The sequence below is a fragment of the Lotus japonicus genome, chromosome 3 (assembly GCF_012489685.1).
Source record: "Lotus japonicus ecotype B-129 chromosome 3, LjGifu_v1.2".
Lineage (NCBI taxonomy): Eukaryota > Viridiplantae > Streptophyta > Magnoliopsida > Fabales > Fabaceae > Lotus > Lotus japonicus.
The window spans coordinates 82,589,635-82,613,782 of NC_080043.1; the positions used below are offsets into that span (position 1 = coordinate 82,589,635).

Consider the following 24,148-nt stretch of genomic DNA (forward strand, 5'->3'; position numbering starts at 1 on the left):
CAGCACCATCTCCGCCACTACCCCAGTCCCGTTATCACAAGCACAACAATAATAAAATCATAATAAATGATTAAATTTATATATTTGATTTTAAAACTTCGCTGACAATATTATAAAAAAATTCGATCATTAAACCAAGCAATACCAAAAGAATTTTAACTCCTTGTGCAACCCAAACACACAAGATACTAAATTTATTCTAGCTTGGACATAAATTCTTGACTATTTCAACACAGGGAGCAATTATTCGAGTAAAAACATAGTCATGCATCAGCTTCAATATCTAATTAAAATAATGAATAGAATTTTTAGTTAAATGAACATAGTACTTCATAATAAATAAGAGAAGTTGAAGAGGTGATAAAATTATTAACAAATTAAACTTACCTAGACTTAAGCCATCAAGCAAAACAAGAAATGCTCCGTGAAGAAGTGCATATTCAGGTCCTAATCTTTCTACCGTAACATCAAAAAACGCGACCCAAGAAATGAGATCTCTAACAGTAAGCATTCTTCCCGGATGTAATTTGTTGAACCACTGAAAAATATAGGAATAATAAATGCCAAATGAATAATATTAGTATAAGCGAAATCAAAACATTAATGACCACAGCAGAAAACAACAAAATAGTAGAATAGCAGCACTCAAATGTAATTATATAGCATATACATGCAAAGTACATATTAAGATAAAAAAAAAAAAGGAAGAAAATGGAAGGAGCCATTAAAAATCCAGATCAACTCCAGCAAAAGACCATAAGCAGATACCACATAAACAAACCAAAATACAATTCGATCTGTAAGACATGTGAAAGAAAATTAAAAAAGGGAATATCATAAAAACTAAATTAAACATTAAAGGGAAAAAACAAATTCTAAAACAATGAAAAATTATAGGTTTGGTAAAAAAAGAAAGTCAGTACCAGAACAAACGATGCATAAATCACAAAGAATAGGCAAGAAACGCCTAAAGATGGTGTTAGTGTTACATAATGACACAAATCCCCAAAGTGCACCTATGAAGATAATTGCTTACAAGGCATTGGGGAAAATATATAGAACACAAACGACAAAGAAAAAGATAATTCGGTATAACATCCATATCAGCTCAGTAGCGATTATTTTACACAGGAGAAAAACATACTGGCATAAATAGTAAATCTACAAATAACTTACCTCCCAAAAACTAACCATAGTATTAACAATGAGTGATAGTCTTTGTTGATAAGCGGGACCTAAGTTGGAAATTCTGCAAAAAAATCAAACACAACCGAAATAAAATGTATGTTTATATAAGCAATAATATTCTAATACTGAATTAAAGATACCTTTTAAGAGCAATTTCTTGAAGCTCGTCTAGATCATTAACAGGGGGAACCCATATCTCTGTGAACCGGTTTCGTAATGCTGGAGACAACTCTTTCTTGCCATAATCACCCCCAGGGTTCATCGTAGCAAGAACAAAGAAATTCGAATGTGCTTCAACTTTCTCCAGCGCAGGCCCTCCTTTCTCAGCCAAAGACTGCAGCCACAAAGAAACACTCAGATTGAAAATATTGAAACCAAATGCTGACAAGTAAGCAATTATGCAGAAAATATATATTACCAGCAATTCACAAAAGTAATAGACATAAGCAATCACTTCTGTTCATTATCATTTAAGAAACTACTATTTTTGCACACAAAACATTGCTTTTTAATGGATAGCGCTAGAATATATGCAAACTCTTGTTAGGGGAGATACCTTATCCTCAATTATTTTGCAAACTCTATTCCTAAGTTTCAATAATATTTCTTCTCACACTAGCTCAATAGAACTCTCAAACCATCAAGAAACATATCCCCTCCCAGAGAACAAAGGACTATTAGAGTATATAGGTGATATGAAAATATTGGTTATGCTTAGTGTGTGTGTGCCAGCTGGAATGCCAGCTGGACACAGTTGTTAATTCTGTTTTGAACAGCTGTCAATTCTGTTAGAGGAACAGCTGTCAATTCTGTTAGAGGTTGTTACCATTCAGTTAGAGTTAGCTTAGCTGTTAGTTTAGCTTGTAGAGCAAGCTTCTTCAATCCTATATAAGGATTCAATCCTCATTGTATCGGTTAACAATTCATAGTGAATATTTCATATGCAAATCTTTTTCTCTTTCTCTGGTTTTCCTATTAAGGACTTCCCCCTTTGTTCCCATCAATACCTCCATTAAGCAGGCAGGGAAAAGAAGCTACAACCATCTTTTAATTAATTTCATGTACATTTAATATATCTCAATATAAAAGTAAACATAATCATCATTAAACCAATTGGAAGATAAAAGAATAAAACTATCATTTAATACACCACGAACTAGAAAGCTAGATTCGAAGGCAGCTTAAGCAGCAAATTAAAGAAATACTTATATGCATCGATAACTTACTAGCATCCTTTCTGGCTCCAGCACACTATTCAATCTCTCAAGGACACTATCATCAGCCAAGGAAATCTCATCTACAAGAAAGAGATCACCGTCTCTCATTGCTCTTACAAGGGGACCATCCTGCCACACAAATATGCTCTGCCACTTTTGATGCAACACCTCAAGCTTCAATTTTAACTGCTCAAAATCGTATAAATCTTCACTGTTGACATCAGCAATACAAACTTTGCCTTCTTTATATTTACATATCATATCACTCAGCGATTTAATAGTTGAAGAAGCTTGATCTATGTCAGAAGAAACAAGCTGTAGAGGGAAATGACTAGTCAGCATTTTTTATAAGCATAATGCGGGATATTTAAATAGAGGGAAAAAGAGCTCTGATTGCAGCAAAATTAGGACAACAATTAATTATGCAGAAGTCAACATAAAACTCATGTTCTTTAAAGGAATGTAAAACGACAAATAAAATATATGCACAGCACTCACAAGGTTTTCAGGATAGTATGTAAAAGCCTTTAGTTTCTTCAACTGTTCAAGGATGTCTTTAAACTCAGAAATCAGTCTGGATCTCTCTCGAATAGGACGAAACCCCTGGATAACATTTTATAGTCAAAACTTCTGCTAATAATAGTAGTATATTAAAAGTCCTTTAAAGAACAATAAAAGAAAAGCATGAGAAAACTAACCCCAATAAAATCAGATGTTTCAGTATACTGATGACAGTTCAAGATATGTAACTTCAACTTCAAATGAGCACTTAGCAACTGACAGACAGTAGTCTTCCCTCCACCTGTTTCCCCAACAAGCAGAACAGGCTCACGTAATTGAAAGCAGCGCTCCAAAAGGAAGTATAACCTCTGCATACTTTTGGTCAAGATTACCCTGCATATGCCAAACCATCAGTAAGAAATGGTAAACAAACGATTTAGGACCAGATGGAAACGGAAATATTAAAGCTGTACCTCTCAAGACCCTTTGAACTTTCCCCAATTAAGCAAGAATGCTGTATGAGAAAAGAGAAAAAAATTAAAAACAAATGCCAAGTAGAATAATTGACAAAAATTCCAGAATAATAAACTCGAAAAAGCTTAAATTGATCATTTCATGCCAAGATAAAATTTGCAGACTAAGTATGCACTTCGCCGTAGCAAGTCAAGCAAATCATACACACAGTGAACTTCCCTTCAAAATATTTTATTCATAATAGATATTAATGCAGAACCAGAACTCAAAAGCCATAATCATGTGAAAACCAGGGGCAGCATAATTGTAACAAAACCAACAGCTCCCTAGCTAACCACAGACAAGTAACAAATGCATAAATAAATAAATAAAGGAGTACCTGATTATACAAATTTTTTATGTTTAGCTCTTCCTGACAATGCTTACTTTGAGCTTTGTGAACATCAGACTTCTCATTCTCAACCCGGCGAGGCTTACATAGAGCTTTGTGAACAACAGACTTCTCATTCTCATCCCGTAGCCTTTCTGCCAAAAGATAATACCCATCTTCGGCCAAATCCTCTTTAGTCTTACCAAACATCTTGAAACGATTAGCCCAACGAAACAAGTCTCGAGGAGTTATGAATCCATGTTTACCAGCGAAGACTCTGCTACTCTGTCTCTGCAAGTGAAGCTCCGTCATGACTTCAACCATTATTTTCGCATAACTTGGGGGAATTTCACATTTCTCACACAATATTTGGCTCAATTCATCATCAGGAATTTCCTCAACATGAATCTCCACAAAACGATTGCGAAATGCCCGAGACAACATTTTACGCCCACCATAATGCGTAGGTGGATTTTGAGTGGCAAAAAGCATAAAGTCTGGATGTGCTTGAATCGTCAGTTGCAGTTCAGGAACAAAAAGCTCTCTGTTATCATCAAGTAATCGGTTTAAAGCCTCCAATACATCAGATGGAGCCAAGTTAAGCTCATCCAGTACAATCCAGTAACCATTTCTTACAGCTTTAACCAAAGCACCTTCATTAAAAACAAGCTTCCCACTAGCATCAGTTATGTAAGAACCAAGATACTCTTGCAAATCAGTGTGTTCGTGATTATTGATTCTTATGAACTCATGTCCGGTTGTTGCAGCAAGGTACTTAACAAGGCTAGTTTTTCCACTAGATGTGGGTCCCTGTAGGAGAACAGGGTACCTCTTTATTAGAACAGCACGGGCCAAATTTCCGAGATGCTCCTGGATACTTTTAGTTTGAACATACCTCCCTGAATATCCATCAGAGTTGAAGGTATCCAAATAGCTAACAAAATCCACATGTGAAGGCAACTTACCCCCTAACAGAAGGGACAGTATCTTTTGCCTCATTATTTTAGCACTAGGTCCATCCAACATCGTGAGGAAAAACATACTAAAGCCATCATATAATGCCTTTTCAAATCCAAATTTTTTCTTTGCTTTCCTAGTATACTCTAGAGCACGATAAAGGGATCTTAAACTGTATTGAGGTTTCTGATTAGCACCATCCTGCAGCCTCTCTTCAGATTCCTTTTTTGATTCCTTATAAAAACAAACAATTTTATTCACTCGCCAACGATCCAAAACAACATCATTATTTTTATGATCTTCCTTGATGAACCGACTAATAAATAGACTTAAATCATCATCATCCAAAACATCATCAACAAAATACTCAGTAAATCTACTCCTCAAAGAAAAGGGCAAATCCCGCTTCCCTGCATCTGTTGCAGGATTCATGCAAGCAAATATACGAAAGTTTGGATGACGGTGTATATAATCAATATCACCTCTTTCAGCTAAACATAGAGCCCCATTTTCCCCTTCTAGAACACCGACAATTCTTTGCAACGTTTCTGGAGGAGCTAAATTCACCTCATCAAGCAAAATCCACTCACCATTTCTAAGAGCAGTAACAAAACTTCCTTCTACAAAAGAAAACATCATCCCCGAAGATGGATTACTTTGATAGATACTTTCAAGTTTCATAGAAAATCTTTCCCAAGCTTGGATTTTTTCTTCTTTTAATGGCCTTTTACGCTTTTTAGATGGTCCAGTTCTTATAAGCTCAACTGCTTTTTCAACTCCTTTCCTAAACCCTTTAAGTAGCATTTCCCAATTCTTACGAGATAAAAACTCCTGTAGGTGTCTAAGAAAGTCTACATTTCCCTGTTCAGCATCAAAACATTTAACATATTAACAAAATTACACATAAAATACAAATAAAAAACAAAAATAAATACCTTCATAGAAAATGTCCTGGAAAAGAGATCTTCAAATTCCTTATAAAGAGGGAAATACACAAACTGTGCATCTACAGGCTTGAACCCTCCTAGTATGTCAGCAACATCACTTTGTTGACTCATGTTCTGGACACAAAACCAAAGCAACATGTGTCACTAGAGCGAATTTCTAATCCAATTTCAAATCAAAGAGAAAATAAAATAGAAATCTAAATATGTAACATACCAAAACAGTAAGTCTTTGACCAAGCCTTGAAGCCAAATTTTGGACAAGTGTGGTCTTCCCAGTACCAGTTTCTCCAACCAAGAGTACAGGCTCATTATACTTGACAGAGCTAGCTATGCTCTCTAATGCATACAGAGATCTACGGATCTCAACAAAATGTTTTTTACCTTCAGGTAACTGGACATGAAATATAAAGCAAAGTCAAGAACAATAAGACCTTTCTACTAAAACTGTATCATTTTTTCAATTTTGAATTCAACTAACTCTACTTACAGGTTTTTTAGTGTACTGAAGAGAAACCCGGCCTATTCTTAACTCTGTAACAAAATCCTGCATTTTACCACCGCAAATGAGAAGGCGATGTGCCAAAATATAGAAGAAAAGGTTCAATTTTTTCTAAGTAAAACCTGAATTATTGGTTTGTCCGGGGGATACAGGGCCTCAACAGCAGAATCTCGTATTTTCCACAACTTTTTTATCTCTTTCATTATCAACAACCGGTTTTTTAAAGATGTTGAAAAGGTCGCAAATACATCAATAGCCTGAAATACAAGACAAGCTACACATGAACTGGCTCTATGAATTAGATAATAAGAGAATAGTAAGAAAAACAAACAAATAAACAAACCTCTTTACACACAGAATTACATTTCTCTTCTGGCAAGCTACCATCAAAGCTAAAACCTAAACCCGCGATCCTTTTGCACCATTTAAGGAGATCCCTGCCATTGAGAATCGAAAGTCGCATCAATTAAAAAAAAATGGCAAAATATCACATGCAGAGTAAAATTACTCTGAATACCTTAACGAGAACCTGCCAAGATGACCCGCAATTTGAGGCATGGAAATAGAGTTAACCGTTTCAAAGGTTTCTGCGGAAAATATGTATAGAGATGATTTATAGCGAGGAAATAAAAGATAAGACGGCGAATTACTTCTTATAGTTAAAAATAAATCATGAGAAGCTACATATTAACAAAGTATCACATCACTACCTATGAGTTTTCCTGCAAGAGGCTCCAAATCAGGATAATTCACTTTGACTATCTCGTGCAAATCATCATTACCTGGTGGCTGAATCATTACTTTTCTCCAAAGGACACTAAGTGAATATTGACCTTATAGTACAAAAAAGTCAGCATCTAGTTAATAATCCAAAATATAGATAAATATGATTATATTTCAAAAACAATAACAACATCATTTTCCCAGGATCAAAAGGTAGCATCTATATATATCTACTATGTAATCAGTGTTGTTAATTGCGGATAGAGGGTCAAGGCGGAAAGCCAAAATCCCACCAAACATGACAAATAATGGCGGAATATAGCGAAATATGGCCGAAATGACGCCCATATGGCGGGATATCAGCCATGCCGGAAAGCCAAAAACCCACCATGAGAAACCACCATGCAGGATATTTGATAAAACTGTATGTAATCAAGCATAATCTATATAGATTGTAACACACTACTCAGACTTCAATCAACACAATCACTTTCCAGATTTACTCTCTATCTAGGTTCATTCTCTCTCACTCTAATAGCCAGAAATTAGATTTTCGGTTGTTTGTATTTCGAACAACATATTTCCAAAAAAATAATTCTTGGATACCATAAGGGCACAATCAATCGTGATTTTCTTCTGTAGAGAACTTCACTTGGTCAGCCTTAATAGAGATAATAAAGTGGTGACTCAAAGAAGTCCCACATTGCTTATATTAGCAAGTGCACAAGTGCATATATAATAAAGAACACACACACCCATTGCCTTAAGCCTAAGGTTTTGTGGTGTTGTGTGGTTCTAACTTAGGATTTCTAACAAGCCTATTCCCTCTTGCAGCCTATTAAGAAGTGGACAGGGAATGAAACCCAGATGACTATGGTCATCTCAGGTTTATGCGTATATATTGGTCCAAATTTAGTCGCTTGAAGTTCTAAGATACAAAAGTTACAGCACCCTTAGCCCAGTCGGGCACGGCGGCAGAATATTGCAAATACAGCAACCGGACTGCTATGGTAAGAGTCATTATTAGCAGAATCGCAGAATCCCTTCAAGACACGTAATTTGACTTTATCTTATAACATAAGCACTTATATAAGTATTTGGATAAGCGTATGACTCACCTAGAAGCTATTTTAATTGTACTTTCATTAACTACACAAGTTTCTCAAATAAGCTTATGATGCCCTTATATGATAAATGCTTATTCCATTTTACCCAAACGCACCCTAAATATGGAAACTGTTGATATTGTTTTCATGGTTTGTTAATATTGCTGATCTAAAATGCAGCAGAGCTGCCCTTGAAACAGCCAAGGGCAGAAGAGACTCAAAAACGTATGCATTGTGTTTCGGCCAAGTGCATCAAAGGATTGCATTTACCAATTATCACACACTGCCAGAGTTTTGGTCTCTTTCTTATACCCAAATCCAATACTCACTTGAAAGGATCTCTACTAAATCACCAATTTAGTTTAGGCACAACATCAAGTTGAGTTACACAATGTTAGCAGTTAGCGCTCCAAATAAAATTTATGAGAAATTAAACAAATAAAAACCATGATATCAATCACTACAACAATAGTAACATATTAAATAAAACAATGATTGAAAGGGTAAAAGTAAAAACCTGATATCTCAGATGAGTCGAACTTAGAAACAGCAATTGTTGAAAACAATCTAAAATTTTCTGCCACCTTTATTACCTGTAAAATAAGTAATGCTTGAACAATCATTCCTAGTTTGGTTTGTAAAACAAAATGAGAGGAAAGAAACTGCATAGAAAGAAAATAGTGAAAAAAAATATGTGGATTTTACAGTTTGCTTCGAATGGTTGAAAATGAAGAGAAAGAAAACTACAATTTTCTATCCACTTGTTTGGTTGGATGAAACGGGAAAGAAATAATGAGTTATGAATGTATAGAATAGTTTACTCCTTTACTAGGAAAAATAAATTAAAACATTATATTCCTTAAGAAATTAAAATTGCTATTATTTTTGTTTGTTTGTCTCAAACAGCCTTTTATCCCAAAAGCTTAAGTAAGAGCCACATGAATGGTTTTATCTTATTGTTTCTAACACGCCCCTCGGCCCTCACGCAAAAGCTCGTTTGAGAATGCACAGGCCCACCTACCCTAGTAAAATGTTCTCAATTCAACTTTTTATTCCTCTGTAGTGGTCATTGACATAACCTCTCCTCTTTTTCATTTTACTCTTTCTCTTCTATTCAAAACACAATTGGTAATGACCACTACAGAGGAATAAAAATAAAATAGACAAAATAAAATCTTCTAGCACCTCTGGTAAGACATGCATCACTTACCCAGAAAATGCATATGTTATTATATTATGATCACCAGTTAACCAGGAAGAACAGAAAATGTCAAAGGATTATTCCATTGCTACTAATCAACCAAAACTCAAACAAATTGTGCCATGTATACATAGCAGTTTGATGCATTTGAACAGAGCATAAGGGTAGAATTTTCAACTGAAACTTCCTACTGTGCCCTCTTCAACGAGGATCGGCTTAGATGTCTTGCTTTCCTATTTTTGCTTTTCTGTTTAAATAGAACATCCGATATATTTCATTTTTCTTTCTCTATTAAAATATACTTCTTTGACAGACATTCCAAATTTAAAGTATAATCGATTAACTCAAGAATCAAAAACTCAAACAAATTGTGCCATGTATAAATAGCAGTTTGATGCATTTGAACAGAGCATAAGGGTAGAACTTTCAACTGAAACTTCCTACTGTGCCCTCTTCAATGAGGATTGGCTTAGATTCTTGTCTAGCTTTCCTATTTTTGCTTTTCTTTTTAAATAGGACATCTGTTATATTTCCTTTTTCTTTCTCTATTAACATATCTTTCTTTAACGGACATTCCAATTTTAAAGTATAATCGATTAACTCAAGAATCAGGAACCAAATGTACAACGATTTGTGAGCCAACTATTCAAAAAGATTCAACTGTTCAGTAAAGTCGCCTGAACGTTTTATATCTAACAAGCCCCCCCCCCCCCACTCCTGTTCAGCATGAAACATAATATAGAGGCTCTGCTCACCTAATTTTGGTTTAAAACATTTTTTATTTAGAACAGGGGCAAAAATATCAAACTCCAAACCACTTGGTTATAGGGGCTTATAATAGCCAGTCATGAAACAACTATTCCAAAGGTCTGACGTGTTATGTTACCAGTCAACATAATGCTTGCAATACAAAGAACAACGGAAACACATTATCCAAAATTAACAGAAACATAGATACTAGACATCCAACAACTAGAATAGCAAAATCAATATACAAAAACTGAACTATTTTTTAGCATCAACACACTTAAAACACAAACAGTAATGAATTAAATTATATTATTCAATAAAGGGAGCAATGGGCAAGGAAATCACCTCCCCGTGTCCTGTCATAAATGAACCAGCCCCTTCCAATAGAGGCAATAAAATGGAGTGTACATCAGATGGTGCTTTGTTAATATCCTCAAAAACAATCCAAAAACCATTCAGCACAGCCTGTTCAAAGACAGAAAAAAAAAATAAGAAGCCTTTTACAAATTTTTCTTATGCACAGACCTCAAAAGTATGCATCTGATTGTTTGGTTGGATAGGATAGCAACAGTCATGAAAAAACCTGAGTAAGAGAACCGGGCTGCCATCTAAACTCCCCTGGCCTATCTGTACAAACATATCCTCCAACCAATGTCCTACCATCAATTTGATCATCCATCTGGATAGACAGAACTGCAAAGCAAAATAAGAGAGCATAAACAACAATTTATAGAAAAAAAAGACTGACAAAATAAGTTGAAATGAAGAGAAAGAATTCAAAGAGTTAAGAGCATAAGAAATCCTCCTAAACAAAACAAAAAGACATAAACATGAAAAGGCCATATGCTTTGCACCACATAGTGCAGAAACCTCCATAAATGTTCAAGAATTCAATCATAACCAAATACACCGTATTGTAGCATACACTACATGTTGCGACCAAAATTTAGTCTCCTTCCTTTTACCAAAGACATTAAATCCAACCCTCAAGAAGTGGTCCAAGGACCTAAGGCACGCCAGCATTGACCCCAAAAACCAAATAAGAAGTGCCATGAAGAAAAAACAATTAAACAATGTACGAACAGGACAGGTTCTAAGCACAAACCAAACATTACACAAAAATATCAGGGGATAGAAAATATGCAGCATAATTAAGAGTTCTGTCAATCACAAAGTCTAAATAAAAGGCTTGACTTTAGAGGGAGACATGGAAATCAACAACTACAATAGATTATTAAGAGAAGTGCCCTATTCAAAGAATGTGTGAGGAACTTAAAAAAAGATTTGCAAAAATGATTCCCAGAAAGACCAAAGGACTAAATCCTTTTATCCAAGGGAAAACACAGATTAGTAATGTCATGAGACCCCAAAATACACTCAAATTCAGATAATTCCCCGTCATTTAAATTACCAAAAAATGCATTAAAAGCCATTGATGCTGTTAATAGGAGAATATTTACAGAAGAAAGAAAACTGCAGGCAAGGGAAAGCAAAAATAAAAAGAACATCTGCTCATAGGTTCTCCTAAAATTTAATGAATAACTGCCTACTTTTAAGGAAGGACTTGAAACTTGAAGTACTACACATAATAAATTGATATTACCATGATTCATAAGTACGACATTTATATACATGGTTGCCAGGTCTTGGTCACAAGGTAGTCAAAATTGGGATTATGGCTTTAATCGGGGAGGGGTGTTAATTGTTTTTCGTATAATCATAAGATTTAGAAAAATTCTTATAGACAAACACATGCATAAAAATTCATATATGCAAACATACATATATATACATATAAAATAGCATAAACAACAACAACAACAACAACAAAACATTGTAAATAACAAGAAACACTTAAAGTTGCAAAGTCTTGGTCACAAGGTAATCAAAATCAGGATTATGGCTTTAATCGAGAAGGGAGTACTAATTGTAAATTGCATAATCGTAAGATCTAGCCAAGTTCTTATATATTCTTATATACATATATATATATATATATGGGGAATGATAACTTACTCCCACTTGATTTTGTGAAGGAGTAAGTTAGCAACCAACACCTTTTTTTTAGACAAAAAACTCCAAAACTCTCTCTCCTTGAAGACAATAAAGTGGGGTTACCAATGTAATTTTACTTACTCAAACTTTTTAAATTTTAAATCTCAACTTTTCTCTCATCATTTATCATCTCCTTCCACCTTTCTCTGTGAAAGTAACGCCCCCTCTCCTCATTTTTCACCTTCTTCAACATTTATTGGGATAAAGTGACACCCCTTCCTCTGCTCATTGTGGTTTCTACAAATTTGTTTTCTACAAGTTGTTGACTTTGGAACTGAACATTGTTGACTACATGAGGGATAATTAATCAAGGCCATGAGGGATTTCATCTACCACCAATTTTCTCGTGCAATTTTTCCTTCCTCGTAGATCACGTAACTTAATCTATGCAAGAAAACCAGAGAAACAGACAAACGACGGCTGGTTCTTGGCAAGGAAAGAGAAAGATTGCATCTTTTGCCAATTTAAGTGATGGAGGTTAAAATGGTGAAGGAAAGAAAGTGGCAGAACGTGGAAAAAAACAATATTTAAGAAGAGAAATGGGTAGCTGGAAAGAGAAAAGGGGTGGAAAGGTAAAATTACCGAAAAACCTAAAGTTTGAATGTTTTTAAAAATAAAAAGTGGGGGTATTTTTTGTCTAAAAGAAAAGGTGTTGGTTGCTAACTTACTCCTTCACAAAATCAAGTGGGAGTAAGTTAGCATTCCCCTAAATTATTATATATATATAGCGTAAACAACAACATAAACACTGTAAATAACAAGAAACACTTAAATAAAGTTGTACTCATAATTCATATGAATATCTTACTAAATCAGCCTCAGTAGCCGCCTTAATCCCAACACCACCCCTTTACGTGCGTGCCGCAATAGTCTCGGTCTCTCATCGCGGGTGCAGTGGGGGAAAGAAGAGGGCTCGCAAATGTGAGTGAGGGAGAGTAGGGGGCTTGGTGGCTCAAAAAAAAGGAGTTTTGTGAAACGGGGTCGCGTAGTTAAATTGCATAATTGTGAATAAGATGCAATCTTAATTGCATTTAAGGTCAGATTTAGCCAGAAAAGGATTGAGACAGACTTTTTTTGTTACAATTGTGAGACAGGCTTTAATCTGCACTGTAACCACATAATCGTTAGACTAAGGGATTAAAATCGGGATTTTGACTACCATGCCTAGTCATACTAAATAGGGAAACTATAACAATAGGATAACAAGGAAATAGTTCTTGCACAATAATAGCCCTCAAGCTAAAGGGGTAGATCATATGCATCCAACTTAAAACATGTGTTCAATAGTATCCTAAAACCCAAAGGATTTAGTGAAAATATCAGTAATGATGATGCCCGAAAAAACTTTCTTTGATAAAATGATAATCAACTTCTAGAGGCTTGGGTAAGACGGGATTGGAGAGATGCAAAGCTGGATGATTATCAGACATAAGTTCCACATGGCCAAATATTGTGAGATACGTAGCTGGATGGTTATCACACATTAGCTCCATATGTGGAAATAAATCCTAAAGGATTATTTAAGATATTCTAAACAACAAAAAATACAAGCCAAATATTATGGGATATTTTTCATATATTCTAAAAAAGGAAACTAAGGACTTCTACAGTCAAAGTAACCAAAAACACGACAAAGGTTCTTCATTCCAACCAAAATCAATAACAGTTCACGATAAAATGCAATAAAAGCCAAATAAAATAATAAGGCAATTTATTTAAACAAGACTAGTAAATCAAACAAACACATAGCAAGTGCATAGCTGATTGAAAGCCTAACAGGATGCAAATCAGCTAGCTTGCCTACCGTTTCTTCTATAAACAGTATTTGGGTCCTCAAGTATGTTATTTTGACTGAAAACATAAAAACCTAGAACGTCAATCAATGCTGCCATAACATATATACAAAGAAATACTTGATTACCATCTTCCACAAAGGCACAAAGCAAGTATTGACAAGCTACCACACACAAAAAGGAAAAAGGAAATGAAAAGAAAAGGAAAGAAAAGAAAAAGAAAGTTTGGAAGATATGATCTTCCATGTAGACATGCTCAACCAAATCCAACTCATAGACATGGGCGAACAAAAAAAAGGGTAAATTATACAAAGTACCTTTGTTTCCACTTTCCTCAGCCAGCTTGGCAATGAGGGCAGATTTTCCAGAACCAGAGGGACCATATAAAAGGACAGGCCACTTCTGACTAGATGCCAAGAGAACTCTCTGGTAACTTTGCTTCACCGCTGAGGTCAATATGAAAGTACTACTTAATGACATTCCATCCCTAAAAATACAGAAGATACCAAAATTTAAGCGGCATTGGTAGTACAACTGAAAATACGGTGTATCAGTAAGACTTACCAAAGAGATGCAACAACAAATAAACAAAGGCAGAGCACTTTAAAAAGTTCAAGCACAATAATGGGAAGTAACTAAACTATAATCATGTTAAAATGTGAAAACAAATTATAAATAGCAGAAAAAAGAAGTCAGAAATATGACTTAGAACCTTGTATAACGCCGTTGACTCCTTAAAGGTGGCTGCAACTCATGAAGATTTGGTGAGCTAATAGCCTGATGATTAGATCTGAAAGATTTTAAACAGTTCGCTTGATTGAAATCCATGCTTCTATCTGTAGAACCAGACATATGGTCTGCTGAATCAACAAACCAAGCAGCTTTCTCTAGTGCTGTGTCTCGACAGAACTCTTCCCAACTGAAAACACCAAATTGAAAATTGTCATTAAACAAGCACCACAATTAAACTTTTTAAGTACAACAGGCAGCCAAAAAATCAAATTAACAATACTGACCGCAATTGACATTCAAATGCTTTGTCAGCCACAATATTCAAACTTTCCGTGGCTCTAAAACCTAACTTTAGCACAACTCCTAATATCTGCACCCCAGACCATAACAAGTCTGGTTTTTGTGGCTCTTTTACGAGATCAAGAAAACAAGACCAGTCCCAAAGCTTAGAGAAAATTTCAGGTTCCATAAGAAGGAGGCGGTATGATATTTGGGCAACATTTAGTTCATGGATCTCAACCTGTAAAATGAGACGCAAATTTGTAGGTAATATCTCAAAGCATCATAGAATGATTTCCCCAAAAAACAATTACAAAAGGTTATACTGACCGTAGCTTGTTTCATTGAAAATCTTTCAAAAGGAGCAGGAGCAAAATTGAAATAGTTCAATACAGAACTGCACCAAGTAGCAAACAAAATCACAATGTTATAACTTGTAAAAGTATATTTAGAGCACTGGAATTTTTCAATAAGCAAACAAAACCATCCATTATGAAAAGCATGCACATGCTTGTCTAGATAGAAGGATAGCGGATAAGAAAAATACCATGAAACGAATAATTCTGCCCAACAACTATGCAAATATTGAGAATAGCCAGCGAATTATAATGCAAATTTCAGCAAATATAAGAGGAAAACTATTTATCAAAGTTCAGTTTCTGATAGTAACCAACATAACACAAACTTCTTTCTGTTTCTCGGACAAAACGGATGAACTTGTACAAATGAACATAAGCTTGGGCGTGCATGCACGTGCAGTCATATACACACACTGGATGAAATGGTGTTGTTATCATATCAAATAGAATAAAGAAGTATGGCCACAAAATGTTATATCCTCCTAATGAAAGGCACAATAAGAGGTATAGCAATGCAAAACAAATCCAGTTTACAATAAATCTCTCCAATCTCTCAGATGTATGATGTATGTGTAGGGGCATTTGTTTCAGGTTACACAAATATAGGAAATAATGTGCCCAATAATATAATGATGGAATGCTTTTCTCAGGAATATTAGAAAAACCATGATTGGCTTTGGCTAACATGTGAATAAAATCAAATGTGACAGTTATTTTTCCTAATCTCTCTCATCGGAATGTGATAGAATGTATCTGTTCCAACCCCTTTTATGGGAATAAATCATGGGGAAGTGTGGGTTATTTTTTCCCATGAATCTATTGGATCCGGGATTGTCCATTCCCAACATAAATATTCTCAGTAAGGTGCTTACATAACTTGAAACAAACACCCTCATAAGAAAATTGTTATAGTATTCAGGAAAGTACTTGCAAACTAACCAGATTCAAACTAGTCATTCACACAAAAGAGGAAGCAATCATAAGTGGCATTGGCATATACAGCATTCCTAATTCTAGCATAATAATTACTACAACTAACCATCCTTCTACTGAATTCAAACGAATATAACCCACGAAAGCTCAAAACATGAAAGACAAAGGAAAAAACTGTTCGAAACTAGCCTCATACTACTGTATTTTACAGAGAAGATACCAACCTCAGCAGAAAAGGAAACATGTCAAGAGCACGACAGAAGGCCAGACAAGCAAACTCATGAAGAACTAAACCCCTTCCTTCACTATAAGACTCCACGACATCCTCAACATCACCCAATACAGAATCACCTTCACCGTCGATTTCCATGGCGGTGCCCTCAGTATCAGACCTCAAATTCTTCACCAGACGAAGCAAAGCAACAGCTTTGTCGACAAAATTCCGAGCAATTGGACGGAAACATCCAATCAATGGAATTGTATATCTAGGATGCAGAAACACCCTCACTAACGAATCAACTACTTCCTCCTCAGTAACCAAGCTTCCCTGCATACAAGAACAAAAAAAAAAGTAAATACATAAAATCAATGCAAAAAGTTGAGAAACTGCAACTGATGAAATTGAAGAGACATGCCTTCTCTGCTAGCGAACCGAACTTAGGTTGAAGCTCGGGGCAACGATCGAGAAATCGCCGAAGCGAAGACTCTATACTGAAACTGCCGTCAATCGCCATGTGAAGCTGCTGAAACACTTGTCTATGTGTGATCAATCAAAAGAGAGTTATGTAGTATGTAATACTATAAAAACAATCAGAAAATTGATTAAAATGAAAAACAAACACACGTTTAGTTTCAATCAGAACAATAACAATTAACAAAGCAATGAAAATGAAAAGGGAGAAGTTAAGAGGAACTCATTGAATTGAATGGAGTTCGTTCGGGTTGTGATTGTTTGCGATTGAAATTGATTTCAGTGTTTGCGGCGGCGCACGGCGGTTGAAGATGAAGCAGTGAGCGGAATTTGGTAGCGGAGAGAGTGTCTCGGAGTCGCAGAAGAAGCTCTGCGGTAATCGTTCAGGGCAAAAAGTTCGTGTTCATGGTTTAGGGTTTATGGGGTTTATATAAGTTCAAGGCAAGCGGCACAACCTGAGCGCGAAGAGAGTGAATGTAACGTGAACGGTGATGGTGGGCCTTATTAGATTTTTGGGAAAATGTGTGATTAAGGGCTAGGATTTTATGTCACAACTTTTTTTTAATGACAAAAACTGATTTATATATGGTAAATAGCTAAGTTGGTCCATGAAAGTGTCATCCGCCTTCAAATTGGTCCCTAAACTTCTAAAATGCCTCTCGCGGTCCCTAGATGTGGGAAAAGTCATTCACATTAGTCCCTGACGTTAAAAACTGAGACGGTCGTTAACGAAAACAGTGACTTGGATTTTTTTATTTTATTTTTTTGCCTAGGTGGATTGACAGTGGAACTGGAATGTTAGGAAAACATTCATCCGTCAAATTAGTCCCTGAATGTGGTAAATTAATTCTTAACATAAAAAAAAAGAGAATTTTTATCATTGAAAACATCTGTTATGTTCTTCCATCTTCAAGTTTAAACTTGAAAACCCAGAAAATTTTCCAATTCCAGAAAAAAAAAATAGAAAATTTAAAACCCCTAATTTTTTCTAATGTTAAATTCATCTTTTTTCATCTTCTCTATTGAACATCAAACCCACAATTTTTTCAATTATTGTCCTCCATTCTACAACAACTCTCCTCTCATCACAACTCAAAAGAGGGAGAAGCAAAACCCAGAAACACATTTAATGAAATCGACCCAAATGCAAGCAACTCCAAGCCAACTCCTTTCTAGACCCATGACGCAAACAAAAACCTTGTCCACCTCACTTCTAGAGGATCTAACAGAGCGCTGAGAGGGAGAGTGAGGGAAATCACTATAGAAGGAGTTTGAAATCAGATTTACATCCTGGATAGAGACGAAGGAGAGAAGAAAAATGAAGCCACAGCCCAGAATCTCGCCCTTCTCCTTCCTCTCCCTCCCTCTTGGATCAATTTGGGTTCGCATTATTTGGGTTTCTCAAGATCTGTGTTCGCGACCCATCTTCCTCCTCATCTCTTTTTGACGGAACCATCTCAGTCGCGTGTCGGTGCGTGCCTAGAGGCCGACACCACCAAGCTGTTGTTTCCTTTCTCTACTCGACATAAGAGTATGGGTTTGGCATTTGCTGGGTTTAAGTTTGAAATCTGAATTTTTTGGTTTTGAGGAACCAAGGGAGGAGAAGGTGATGTGGTGCAATGGGGATAGAGGGGTATTTGGTGGTGGTGGTGGTATTGGGTGAGAGAGGGGATTTGGCGGTGGTGGTGGTGGTGGTGCTTGGTGGGGCTTTAATGGAGTTGGGTTTCTGATTTTGAAGGTTGGGTTTGGAGGAGAAGGAAGAAGATGAAGGTTAGGTTGTTTTTTTTTTTGATAAGCATGAAGGTTGGGTTGTTTGATTTTGTTTTAAGTTAATTAAGGTGGCAGGGACCAATCTGACCACCATTTTTGCCTATCAGTTGTTGACACGTGTCTTGAGAGTTTCATTTTTTGTGGGAAAATAAAGAATTTCAACATCAGCTCTCTTAGATGGAAAAAAAATTTCCAAGTCACTGTTTCCGTTAACGATCGTCTCAGTTTTTAACGTCAGGGACTAATGTGAATGACTTTTGCCACATCTAGGGACCGCGAGAGGCATTTTAGAAGTTTAGGGACCAACTTGAAGGCGACTGACACTTTCAGGGACCAACTTGGCTATTTACCCGATTTATATATAGTTTTCAGTTTAATGTCAAAATAAATTGATTTTAGCATTTAAATTATAATATTTGATAAAATTTTATAATATTAACATCAATGGTAACTTTAATTTCTTCATATTAAGGCATGGGATGCAGATGACTATGGCTTTCTTTTCGGATGGGTATAGGTGCAGGATAAGCAACCAAGAGTGCAGCACATAGGGGATCACATGGATTGTTCATTGTTGACAATCTCTGTTGGAAGGGACACTCAAAGTCATAGATTCAGGGGGGGACCCCAGCTCAGAATCAGGTGCAATCCTAGATTCAGAAGGAGCAACATAAACCGTTACACAAGGATAAGCTTTAACTCTGATCTCTTATCTCTTGTGTATTCAGTTTATTGACTAAGAATTGTTCATCAAAATACTTGTTTTGTCATCATCAAAAAGGGGGAGATTGTAAGATCAAGATTTGATCAGTGGTTGCATCTCTATATTTTGATGATTACAATTAAGGTCTTTGAGGATGAACAATTATGGTACTCTAACGTTTGTCTTTTATAGTTGTGACAAACAGGTTCTGATTCTGACCCAAGCCAATTCCATCAGAAGATGAAGACCCAAGAGTAACCAAAAGAGAGTTCTAAAGCTCACCATGTTCGTTCAGAACAGTGGCAAATCCATCAAAAGTTCTGAAGATAGAAGCTCTCAAGAGGTACTGAAGAACCGGAGTCAGAAGTTCTGAAGACAATATGTTCCATAAGGAACGGTCCTGAAGTAGAAGACTCAAGTTCTGAAGACCTGCAAGAAGTTGGCTCTGAAGACCCAAGCTATTCTAGCTCTGGCGTTCAGAAGTTCTGAGGAACTTGTCCAGATGCAGAAGTTGCAAGGTCAGAGGATCCAAGCTTCCGTTTGACTCTGATCAGAAGCTTCACCAACGTCCATCTGAAGCACTCCAGATCATAAGTCAGCTGGTGAAAGGACAGGTCGTTGTCATAGCACACATCGTACTGTCATAGCCTGTCCGCCACCAACCTCGTTCAGCCTAGCAGTCTGATATTACAAGATTGCCACTCCAACGGGCAAAACCCTAGCAACAACTACACCAATTGCCTTAGAGTATATAAGGGCTGAAGATAGAAGAAAGAAGCTAAGAAACTTTGCTGATATTCTTGAATTCATTCTAACCAATCTCTTAGCAATATTTCTTCACTGTTCTTGAACATCTGAGTTTACCATTAGCTTTTCAGAAGCATTTCTTGTAAACCCAAAACCTTTTACAAACACTTTGTAAAGTTCCTTAAGAGACCAAGTTTGGTCGGATCTTGAGAGGACTGAATCAAATTTGGTTAAGTGTTTAGCTAGTCTTGAGAGGATCGATTGATCAGCGTCTTGAGAGAATACTAGTGAGAAAATCAGTGTACTGTTAGTCACTTAGCAGGTTGCAAGTGCAGTTGTAACATTCATTGATTTTAGTGGATTGCCTTCATCAGAAGAAGGAAGAAATCACCTTCACGGGTGGACTGGATTAACTTGAGCTTTTATCTCAAGTGAACCAGGATAAAATATGTAACACCCCGGTTTCTCAACTGAGGAGTCACATTAGTAACCTAACAAAGTCTAAGGACTATTTCGTAATCCTAAGAAAACACGATAATTTTTTTTCCTTTTCAAAACAACTAAACACAGTTTAATACATAACATAGTCTTAATTAAACAACCCGTTCCCGACATATAATAATAATGTCTTACAATATCATAAGCAAGTTTCCAAAATAAGTACGCTCACTTAGACAAGTGGCGAAGATAAGGTTTAAACAACAGAGTTTTCAGATGGAGAAAGAAACTCATACATAGTCCTCCAAAAAGGGAGAAGCAACTACTTCATCCACCTCTACTCGACCGCCCACGGTCACGGTCTCCAACTCGAACATCTAAGCTTCAACGGAAGGCTCTCCATCGCCTAATAGCGTTAAGCGCCCAAACAACAAGTAGCAAATAGAAAGGGTTAACCAGTGTTTTAAGACTCGGCTCGGTGGTCGACTCGACCGAGGTACTGAGTCAATGAGTCATTGGTCGAACCAGTGGGTCAATGAGCGGACTGCTCGACTCGGTCTATATTAAAATATTTTAAAAATATTCATTGCAATGTAAAGTTAAGTTATAAATTTAAAAGACGTTTGATACTTTCAACTAGCATCATGGTCCAATGGTAGATGTTTTCCATTATTTCCTACAGGTTCCGTGCTCGAATCCACCTTGCACCTGATTTTCAGAATTAATTTACGTTTTTTGGTCTACTTTTATCATGTTGTCAGTAGAATTTAAAAAAAAAGCCCATTGTAACCAATAACTGTTGTTAACAGAGTTAAAAAAAATAAAGAAAGGCCCACTATTAAATAGCCAGCTCTACTCTAGTCTAATTGGGCCTCAGATGCATGATCCATTACCAACAGAAATAAAAATAATAATTAAAAAAATAGAATGGTTGACTCGTTGGTATGATAAAAAACCGACCGAGTCACCGGTTCAACCACTAAACCGGCCGAGTCAAACCGGTTCGCAGCGAGCCGCTTGCATAACCGATCTGTCTAGAGGCTCGGACCGGTCAGGTGACCGAGTCCCGGTCCAACCGGTCGGACCGGCCGGTCCGAGCCGAGTTTTAAAACACTGGGGTTAACTCCATGCAATTACCATGTATAAAAGAGAAAATCATGCTATTCGAATTTAATTACCTAACATGGTAAATAACCTAGCAACATAACTCAACTCATATATCAACAACATAACATAGATTAGCTCAGATAATAATAACCTCAACAATATAACATCAAATAAGATATCAATAAACCAATAACTACAATCCAACAACATAGGGTCAGGTGTTAGCTCCCTATAATGCAACTATATGCTGCTACCAAAATGGATTGATCAATAACGTCTCGCAAGACGGGACAATCACGCGGGACCACACCCCACCTCATCGCCACTTTAGAACATCTCACAAGACGGGACAATCACGCGGGACCACACCCCACCTCATCGCCACTTTATAACGCCTCGAAAGACGGGACAATCACGCGGGACCACACCCCACCTCATCGCCACTTAATAACGTCTCGAAAGACGGGACAATCACGCGGGACCACACCCCACCTCATCGCCACTTAAAGACCAAGCCCTATATGCCAAGTCAATCAACAACAATGCCCAAACCAATGATTTATTCGGAGTAACCACATGTTATTCCTATTATCAACGAACATAACTCAATTCAATTGACAGAAACCAGTAAACGGCCAAAGCCTCTCAGAAAACGGAGACACACGTCTCAATAAGTTTACTCGGCCGAAGCCTTCAGAAAACATTTGGCACAAGCCTCAGAAACAGTCAACATAAGCAAGCATAATAATCATAATCATCTGCCAATCAATATAAACATCTTCATCTCAAACACAGGCAGCGCGATAAAAGCATGCAAGACTCAAAGACGCGCTAAAACCGAGTTACTCTTACCTTCGTGAGTAGAAGTTGGGCATGGAAATTGCGAACCTAGAACAAAGAAAACACATTCATCAACACAAGCTTCACTAGGAGTAGCACGATCTACTAATACTAATTGAAATCGTTAAGAAAGCCCCTAAAGCTTCAGAGTTCCTATTTAGGCACAAATTGACAACGGAGACTACGTTCGCTAAAACGAGCATAACTCGAGCTACAGAACTCGGAATGACACGAAACCGGCGCCAAAACTTCGAAAATTGAAAGAGCTACGCAATGGTTCAGGTCATAGAGACCCAAAAAATATTTTTGGACACGGTACCCAAGCAAATAGGTTTCGGCCACTATGGAAAATAGGGTTTTCGAACTTTTTCTTCGATCTAAATCAATTCCTAGGTATTCTTAGGCGATATCTAGGCCAGGGAAACTCTCAGAAAAATTATCGGATCGAAAACTGTCGCAGGGGTATTTTGGTCAATATTTTTAACTAGGAAACTCAAAATCAGAATTTCGAAAAACAAATTAGATGGGGTCGACACCAACGACGATTATGACGACTAATCCTACTAACGCTAAGCTCAGTCGGGAGTTTATGATTCAAAAAGCGGAACCTCAGCATAAAAATGGGTTTTTGAGCAGAATTGAAGTTCTGCGGCGATTCGACGAGATTCGGCAAAATGTAATCCGCTAAACATGCTCAGGAGCACGTAGGGAATAAGTTTAGACACTAAAATCAAGTTATTTTGACAGTTTTACAAAAAGCTCAAAACTTTGAGCACAGAAAAACATAGAGAAAAGCGACAGAATTTACGATCACAGGAAAGGAAAAACATCAGTACCTCGAGGCCTACGCGTAGCAACGAACAGAACGACGATCGGTCAAGAATTGGCAAAAATCAAATCTCCTCCTTTCCTCCAAGAAGCTCACGGCCGTGTGTGTGGGTTTGTGATGTTTTTTTTGTTTTTTTTTTTCATTTTTAAAACTATATATAGGAAATGGAAAATGCAGAAAAATGAAAATTTCGCGATTCCGATTTTTCCTACTGATTCCAACGTATTTTAGACACGTTCCCGCTGAATCTTCTAATTCTTCAAAGAAATATCAGTATGATTTTTTGTTTTCGAGGCTTGTTTTTAATGTTTACCGGCTTAAAATGCACTTTATGGTTTTGACCTCGGATGCAGAAACTTCCTTCTGAAGAAAGATTTGGAACGTCGATTAGAGTGGGCATACGCGAATGAAATCTTTATTTGAAGCTCCGAATAGAAAAAATCTTTATCGTCCGTTGATTTTAGGTTTCTTGAACTATCAGTGATTTAGTTTCGGCAAACTTCCGAGAATTAGAATCGGACGTTCGTACATTCCAGGGTTTCGCATCGAAACGCTTGTTTATAGAAGAGAAGTTCTAACATTTCTCTGAAGATTTTTGAAATTAGTTTTCATCGTGTCTTTAAGTGTAAATTAGTCGTTTACTAACGTTTTCTTCTTCATAATACTAATCCAACCATTAAACGAAAGTCAAGTTCCTCTCACGCTTACACAAAATCCTATGCGTGAGCTGGAAATTATTTATTTATTTAATTCTAAAATTTTGGGTCTTACAAAATACTTGTGTGCTCTACTTCGTTCTCCTTAGCACCTAGTTCTTATCTTTAAGTTTTTCTAAACTTAAAAAGGGGAAACTTTTGTTTAAAAACTCTATTCAAACCCCCCCTTCTAGTGTTTTTCGCACCTTCAAGTTTTACTAATATATATGGATATTTAAATATA

The 24,148-nt window shown here is 36.5% G+C and overlaps 1 protein-coding gene across 1 annotated transcript in view; it reads right to left on the reverse strand.

Moving 5' to 3' along the window:
* The window catches only part of LOC130746497 (midasin), a 54,300-nt gene extending 37,088 nt beyond the window's left edge, over positions 1-17,212 (reverse strand). The window contains exons 1-24 of the mRNA XM_057599136.1: positions 16,720-17,212; positions 16,309-16,631; positions 15,123-15,189; positions 14,798-15,033; positions 14,494-14,700; positions 14,099-14,268; positions 10,517-10,626; positions 10,279-10,398; positions 8,500-8,575; positions 6,864-6,986; positions 6,671-6,740; positions 6,497-6,590; positions 6,276-6,410; positions 6,142-6,198; positions 5,869-6,045; positions 5,643-5,768; positions 3,760-5,568; positions 3,380-3,420; positions 3,104-3,299; positions 2,904-3,008; positions 2,415-2,720; positions 1,329-1,522; positions 1,177-1,249; positions 388-538 (exon numbers count right to left, since the gene is read on the reverse strand). Of these exons, the coding sequence (XP_057455119.1) occupies positions 388-538; positions 1,177-1,249; positions 1,329-1,522; positions 2,415-2,720; positions 2,904-3,008; positions 3,104-3,299; positions 3,380-3,420; positions 3,760-5,568; positions 5,643-5,768; positions 5,869-6,045; positions 6,142-6,198; positions 6,276-6,410; positions 6,497-6,590; positions 6,671-6,740; positions 6,864-6,986; positions 8,500-8,575; positions 10,279-10,398; positions 10,517-10,626; positions 14,099-14,268; positions 14,494-14,700; positions 14,798-15,033; positions 15,123-15,189; positions 16,309-16,631; positions 16,720-16,818 (5,065 nt within the window). The 5' untranslated portion in view covers positions 16,819-17,212. The remainder of the gene's footprint in view (positions 1-387; positions 539-1,176; positions 1,250-1,328; positions 1,523-2,414; positions 2,721-2,903; positions 3,009-3,103; positions 3,300-3,379; positions 3,421-3,759; positions 5,569-5,642; positions 5,769-5,868; positions 6,046-6,141; positions 6,199-6,275; positions 6,411-6,496; positions 6,591-6,670; positions 6,741-6,863; positions 6,987-8,499; positions 8,576-10,278; positions 10,399-10,516; positions 10,627-14,098; positions 14,269-14,493; positions 14,701-14,797; positions 15,034-15,122; positions 15,190-16,308; positions 16,632-16,719) is intronic.
* Positions 17,213-24,148: the final 6,936 nt, after the last annotated feature.